This window comes from Quercus robur, chromosome 1, assembly GCF_932294415.1.
Source record: "Quercus robur chromosome 1, dhQueRobu3.1, whole genome shotgun sequence".
Lineage (NCBI taxonomy): Eukaryota > Viridiplantae > Streptophyta > Magnoliopsida > Fagales > Fagaceae > Quercus > Quercus robur.
Genome location: NC_065534.1, coordinates 23579646 through 23587419, shown reverse-complemented (window position 1 = coordinate 23587419; position 7774 = coordinate 23579646). Strand labels below are relative to the sequence as shown.

General features: G+C 29.9%; 1 protein-coding gene across 2 annotated transcripts; it reads right to left on the bottom strand.

Annotated features, from left to right (window-relative positions):
* Positions 1-1635: 1635 nt before the first annotated feature.
* Positions 1636-6355, bottom strand: LOC126726142 (aluminum-activated malate transporter 8-like). Of its 2 annotated transcripts, XM_050431271.1 has the most exons (6): positions 5866-6355; positions 5633-5773; positions 5269-5538; positions 4927-5057; positions 4645-4785; positions 1636-2402 (listed from the first exon to the last, which is right to left on the bottom strand). In XM_050431271.1, exons 1-6 carry the CDS (start codon positions 6158-6160, stop codon positions 2064-2066), a joined length of 1317 nt encoding a protein of 438 aa, XP_050287228.1. In that variant the 5' UTR covers positions 6161-6355; the 3' UTR covers positions 1636-2063. The 2 variants fall into 2 exon arrangements, with proteins under 2 accessions (XP_050287228.1, XP_050287235.1); XM_050431278.1 differs by lacking the exon at positions 4645-4785.
* Positions 6356-7774: the final 1419 nt, after the last annotated feature.

Sequence of the window (7774 nt, the reverse complement as noted above, 5' to 3'; positions counted from 1 at the left end):
TGTTTCTGTGTTTTTTATAGATCAAGGAAGGATGAGTGAGAGAAGAAGAGACACATCCAATGTATCTCTTCTTAGACAATAAATTTAATCATGAGTATAAAACTTTGAAAATCCCCCCCTAAAAAAAAAGAACTGAAAGTTCTATTAGTGTGTAAAATACTAATGAATGTTTAGACCCCAAATTTTAATAATACCAACACAAACTTATACACAAACAATATATGTACGGAATGATGAATATAAGCTATAACCAAATAGGTAAAACACTCTAAACCATAATTAATTACAAACATAGTAGCAAATAAAAGGTAAAGAGTAAAGGAAGAGAGATGCAAACACAAAGATAATATTAGCACGTGTTATCGAAAAGGAAATTGAAGAACTCGGTGAAAAACCTCACCGTTGCCCTCCAAGCAGTCAAATGATCCACTAAAGAATAAAGTTGGGATACATGAATAGCAGAAGACCTTCCAAGCCTAATCTACCTAATGCACCTAAGCCCTCCAAACTTCTTGCTCCAACAGGGTTACGCCTAACCTTGTCTTCTTTAGCTTCCCGGATCCCTCAATAATCTCATTGCATCAACCAAATAAATTGGTCATCTCCGAACTGCTTCCCAAGTACCAAAATACCTCCTCACTGATATGGGTATGGTAAGATAAGGATTTGGTAAAATGTACCTCTTAAGATATGTCAATGGAGAGGGTAAAAGTAGAGGAATTTGGAGAATCAAATGATAAAGATTGTGGATGAGTCAATCTTGTTTTTCTCTAGGGTTTCTCTCTCAAAATTCTCTCTGGAAACTCTCTACATTTCATGGGTATAAGGGTATTTATAGTAGTGTATGTAAGGAGTGCGAAAAGTCAGTTTTCATCCAAACAGGGTATTCTGGCGACTCAATCTTGTGATTGGAACGAGTTGTGAGTTTGAGTCGCGAGCTAATTGTCTGGCCAGATTGTACATTTTGTCTTGTAGTGCTCCAGCTGTCATGATCCTTCAGTTCCCTACATACTTCACACGTGTGCCACTTTGGCAACTTGCCAGTCATGAGTCAGTCGCGAGATCCAATCGTGAGACTCCTCTTGAGTACACACAACTTGAGTTTCTTCACACTTTCTTACACATATCCCTTACATTATTCCCACTTAAATACAGGGTATCTAATTGCTAAAATACAAACAAATTTGGTACGGAATAAAGACAATACTTGATTGAATAAATTCAACCTTACAAAAATAATTTAGTAAAAAAATAAGTGAAATTTGAAATGGCATAAATTAGTTTATTGTAGAAAATGAAGTCATAAATTTTGTTCAAAATGATTATATACGTCAACCAGTTTTGGTTCTAACTTTTATAATATATATATATATATATATATATATATAGAGAGAGAGAGAGAGAGAGAGAGAGAGAGAGAGAGAGAGAGAGAGAGAGAGAGAGAGAAGAAAATAAAATGAAAGAATTTAGAGAAAACTGATTTTTTTTTTAGAAAAGAAATTGAAATGATTTAGTAGTACATAAATAGTCATTTTTTATAAAATCTCTTTATGAGTCTTTTAGTTTTAAGAAGAGATGACATGACATGATAATTTGTTTAAATAAACATGTGTCATCGTTGTGTACATCCTTCACTTTGGGGATCCAACTTTTATAATATATTATAAATGCTATCATCTCCTTTACATTTCTTGCTATCATCTCCTTTACATTTCTTTTATCTAACTTCTAAGGCTTACAAGCGGCATCTCCTTATATACATCGTACAGAGCTTATTCACTATCTTGAGGTTAAAAAATTGGTTACATCCTGTCACAATCTTTATCGAACACATTCCTAGTGAAATCGTATGTCCATAACAAGATTTCAGCCTAAGTAGCAGTGTATGTATTGTGGATATGCAATAGTTAGTGTGTGATAATCATTATTCGTTCTTAAAAAGAAATAACTCAAAGTTGAGCCTTCTAGTACTCTTGTGGTCGACTAGAACTAAGCAGAAAAATCTATTAACTCCCATCGAAAAGTCTCAGCAATTTCACCATGGAGAAAATATGTTTATATCACTACGGTGATAGAATAGAGTCTGGTGTCTTGAAATGTGCAAGGTAGGCTAGTTCATGAACTGCATTGGCAATCTTCTCGATGCATGGTACAACATCAATTAGGATTAAAGCAACTGCCGCAGGTGGTATAATCTCTCGCAGATTATAATCTTCCAAAAGGATTATATCAAGTAAAAGTTTTAGCTTTCGAGAAGCGACTTTTGATTTTTCTATGTGGATATTGACCGATGTTGGTTTGGTCATAGTTTTAACTGCTGATGCTAATTCCTTAAGAGCTTTTCCAGTTTCTGAGCAAATTTGTTTGCATTGCTCTTGAATTTTGCTTCTGAACTCATAGGCCTGTGAGGACGGCAAAAAATAGGTTAGTGAAGTCACTTTATGATATAGTTAAAGTTAAAGGGTAATCATTCAATATTTCACGAGTATAACAATGTGGTACTTAAGGACGAAGCCAAGAATCTTTCCTTTAGAGGGTAACCTCTAGGAACAAAATGAAATTGTACAAAACTCAAATCACCATATACGCACACACCCTCCATGTAGTTATGTATGTATTTATTCTTTGCTTGAAAATAAGAGTAAATTTCTTCATATTTTGTGAGAAATAACTAAACTAAAATTATAGGTAAAATTTTAATTTATTGTTAGATTTTTATTACCAAAAATCATGGTTATGTAAAAATTTCATATAAAATTGAATAAGTTATCTCTTCTCTATGTATTAAAGGATTTAAAAAGTTAGTTATGACTTCAAAAAATGTCTAAAGTACCCCTAATCTAATTAGATGATCCTTATTTAAAAAAAAAAGGGGGTTAAAATTGTAATTCAACAAAATTCAAAAACAAAAAAAGACTACCAGATAAATCTTTTTCATAAAAATTAGCACACTCTCTTTATTTAAATATATATCTTATGCATGTTTGATACATTATTTCTTAAAAATTAGCACACGCTAAACCCATCAGTTTACTCAATTTCAAAGAATCTTATCACACATGCAGAGTGCGTGTGATGAGTATATTATAAGGTAATTGAAATATGGATTTTATAGAAAAAAAGTGAATTTAGGTCAATTGTATGGCATGTGTAATATATTTTTATCATGTTATGAGATAATTTTTTACTTATTTGAAACTTTCAACGTTATAAACTTTTGAAATTTTATTTTTAAAAAATATGTTTAGCTACCACACATAATATTAATAAACTTGTTGAATACGCTAGATGCTTAGAATATATAAAAAAAGCTTTGACCCATAATTAACAAAGTAATATGCCAATTAAAAATCATTTGGTAAACAACCATTCTAATCAATCTCTTAAAAAATATTCGATTTTCTTTTCAACTGACATCTCACGTGATTTTGCACTTTTTCCTATCCCAATTTTTTTTAATATTAAAAGCTATAAAATAAGAATAAATTGAAGAATTTTTTTATTTTTTTATTTTATTTTTTTTTTTTTTTATTTTTTTTTAGAGTTTTAACTTATAGGGACCGCTCTTAAAAATAGTTTTTTTATCATCAGACTAAGATAGTAATCGGTTTTTGGTGTTGGCGGAGATTGAACTTCATATCTTTTATTTAACTATCAAAAACTTCACCAATTGAGTTAATTAGAACACACAAATAAATTTTTTTTTTTTTTACTCGAAAACATTATTAAAACTAATCATATTAAACACATATTCCAAAAAAGTGTGTATTGTTAGAGTTGGGTTGACAAAACATAAAATTCATTATGTAAACATTTATTACTCGTACTGAATACTTACTTTCTTTTGGATTTAACAATAAATTTTCTTTAGCCATTTGCCTTAAATATAATTGTATTAGAATTACTAAAGAATTTTCATGTATCATTTTGACAAAAGTAATGAACTTGAGTGGGCTTTTGTAGAAACTTGTATAATATATTTGTTATTTTGTTATTTTTTAATTGTATTAGAATATTATTTTTACAAAAGTAATGGATTTATACATTCTAGTTGTAATATTGTTATTTTATTATGAAATACTACAATTTTTAAAAGCTATTTTTATATATAAAAAAATTACTTAATAGACTATTTTTTATTTTTATTATTTTTTTGTGGGAGCGCAATTTATATATATATATATATATATTTGGAAGCTAAACACTCTAAAATTTTTAATTTTACGAACTAGCATATAAAATTTAATAAAACTTTGCGTGGTCTAAAGGTAGATCTATTCTTGGTGGTACTTTTTTTTTTTTTTTTTTTTTTTTTTTTTTTTTTTTTTTTTTTTTTTTTCATATGATAGTAAGTTCCACCGATTAAATTTATAGTACGATTTATGTGAGGAATGAGTACCGCATCACTATATTGTAAAATAACTAATAATTTTTATAATTAAGGGATGTATATGTTATTAATATTATTAGTGTAAAAGACATTGGTGACAAAAACCCAAAAGAAAGAAAAAAAATTAAATATATATGCATGATCAGTATACAAATTTTGGTCAACTTCAAAAAAAAAAAAAAAAAAAAAAAAAGTTCTATATTTGATGACCTGTGGAAATAAATTATCTATTTAGAATTTTAGTAATGATTTACTTGGAATTCAAAGTTAAAGTAGCTATTAAGAGCTTCAATTTTGTAGGCACATTCCCGTGTTAAAGCTCCAACTTTAACATATTGTTTCCAGGGATGCTTGAACCCAAAACGATATTGCCATTCCCATCTAGCTAGATTAGCCTGAAAGTTTAAAAAAATATATAGAATTAAATATATATATATATATATATATATATATAAAAGTTTAAAAAAAATGGAATTCAAATAATTTTTTATTTTTGGGGCACAGACGAGGGTTTGGGTGACCAATTTTATACCCACCATAGTTTCTTCACTGCTTTTTGAAGTAAGGACGCTTTTATATCCTTTAAGAAATGGTTTATTATCCAATGGCTGCCCATCCTCTGATTTTGGAAAGTATTCGCCCTTATGAAAGTATTCATCCTTAAATCCTGTAAGTTTGTATTGGTCAATACTGATTCTCAAATTTAAAATAAATATTAAAAAGAAAGTCACTGAGAAATTGAAATAAAAAAGAAGAAAAGAAAAGAGAATGAAAAGGAATATGGGGCATGAATAGACATATTTATTTTACTAGGATTCTAGGAATATATATTACTGTATATGAAATAGTATAATGGCAATATTATTTTAGAAGTATACCTTCTAAGAAATTCCCAAGCTTTTCTATGTTCTTAGCAATCAAATTTTGCAAATCCTCTCCATTCCAAACAGGGCATATAAAGATGCATACAACAATAGCGATAACGCTACCAATGATGATTGTTACTATCCTGTCTTGGACGTTTTTTCCCCAATTTTCTGGTTGGTAACCCGCTACAGATACCATGGAGAAGGTCAATATGAATATCATTAGCCCGTAATCATACGGCTTGAACGCGGGAACGAATCTCATAAATGTACAAATTGCACCTGCATATCACACCTCTCAACTAATGAAATGAGTTTGAAAAGTTCGAACTTTTAACACTAAAATATCAGAATCTGTATGTTTGTAAAATGTTACCCATTGTAAAGACGAAGAATCCAATCACCGTGGCCCTCCCTGCACCTGAAGAGCGAATTGCTATTTTATGAATTCCAACACCTAAAGCAGCAGCTGACGACGTTGCCACCATCCTGTTTAAGCCTTTTCCCAGAGTTGCTCCTATAGAAGATGAAAACAAAACAAAACAAAAACGTTGAGCTCCAATTCTGTAGCTAGCTGTTATACTATAAACAGGTTGCAAGCTTAATTACCAACAGAAAACTCAAAGATAAGAACAATTGTCATGATAGCCCATATTCCATTTTGGTCTTCGTCAAGAAGATCGAATGGTTTGATGTAGAACAACAATAAGGAAGCCAATGTGAGAGCCAGACCTACTTTTAGTCCATGGACTATTCTCCTTGGATCATCTTGTCCTACTTTCTTAATCTTCCTTGCCACTCGGTATACCTTGTTATCCCATGACTGCCGAAGCAATGGCTTGCGCTCCGATGGCAATCCATAATAATACTTAGTGATAGGTCCAGCAGTCTCAGGACTCATCATCTTTGCTCTCTGTGTTGAAAGGGCAAGGTTTCTATGGTTGAAAGAGAAATAATAATGAGGATAGAGGCCAACAATAGTAAGCAGATTGAAGGGTTTGGGAGCTATGATGTTTAGCGAAAATGTCTAGTAGAGAGAACATTTGTTAATGAAATAAATGGAATTGAGGCTTAAATTTAATTCTATTGACCGTGTTCTCTATCGCTATATATTGGTTTATGAAGTACGCACGACGTGTCAACTATTTGAAAAATAACATTTAAAAAAGAAAAAAAAAGAAAGAAAGAAAAGAAAATCTACTAAGATATAGAAAGCCAAATTCACGGCATTCCTACGCAAGCACGCATGCTGCATGCAACCCACAAAAAAGAAAAAGCTGACTCTCTATATTCTACAATTAATTAATGGACGGAATAAACGAGGGAAGTCTACAGTCAAACTGTTATATATATTTTTTAATTTGAACATTCTATTATTAAAGTGTTTTATTTATTTTTTTTTGGGAGAGGGAGATCCGTGAATTTAAAATTAGATGATTGCTTAATTGAATAAGTTCAGTGATGCAATTTGTTCTATAAATTTTTATAATTTATTGTGAGTTCTAATAGCGAATGCTATAAATTGATATTAACGATGGGTCAATGTATAAGTGATTTTCCACCGTTCATAATTGTCAGTTTAATCATTTGTGGAAAAATAACATTTTATAGGTAGCGAAAAATAAATATGATATTAGCTATGGGTCCATGTAAAAGCGATTTTCCACCGCTTATAATTATCATTTTAATAATTTGAAAAAATATTTGTGTACATAACATAGTTCTTAACTGCTACTTTCCACGCATTTAGTGATTAAAATATCGCCAATGACATATTAGCCCAAGAGTGTTTTTTTTTTTTTTTTTGGCATAAATGCTCTTTTTGTCCCTACATTTTGAGGTCATTTCTATTTTGGTCCCTACATTTTTATTTTACCACTTTTAGTCCCTAAACCAATTAACGCGTGATATTTAAGTCCTTACTGTCAGCCAACTAACAGAAAAAGCTGACATGGCTAACGGCACATTAAAATAATAATTAAAAAAAAATCTATTTTGACATTAAAAAAGGACACATCAGCATCTAAATTAAAAAAAAAAATTAATTTTAACTAAATAAAAAAAAATTACAAACAGAATTAAAAACAAAAAATCATATGAATGGAGATCTCAAATCCTTGAACAAGAACAATAAACAAAATAATAATTAAAAAAAATCTATTTTGACATTAAAAAAGGACACATCAGCATCTAAATTAAAAAAAAAAATTTTAATTTTAACTAAATAAAAAAAATTACAAACAGAATTAAAAACAAAAATCATATGAATGGAGATCTCAAATCCTTGAACAAGAACAATAAACAAAAAATCATATGAATGGAGATCTCAGATCCTTGAACAAGAACAATAAGATTAGAAACCCATAAACTCATAAATTTCACATTCAAATTATCAAATTCCTATTCCAAATTCATCTTGATCATGAACACACAAGAACAACAAACCCAGAATATTCAATCCTAAGAACAAAAAAATAGAAACCCAAAATATTCCAAAATTTGTACACAAATTCTTCCA

What these genes read in the sequence shown, in the direction of transcription:
- LOC126726142 (XM_050431271.1), bottom strand. Translation starts at nt 6,160, where the DNA reads ATGATGAGTCCTGAGACTGCTGGACCTATCACTAAGTATTATTATGGA. An exon ending in ATTCTTCGTCTTTACAATGG is followed by an intron (nt 5,539 to 5,632) that starts GTAACATTTTAC and finishes TGTGATATGCAG; the next exon opens with GTGCAATTTGTACATTTATG. An exon ending in GCTTGGGAATTTCTTAGAAG is followed by an intron (nt 5,058 to 5,268) that starts GTATACTTCTAA and finishes ACAAACTTACAG; the next exon opens with GATTTAAGGATGAATACTTT.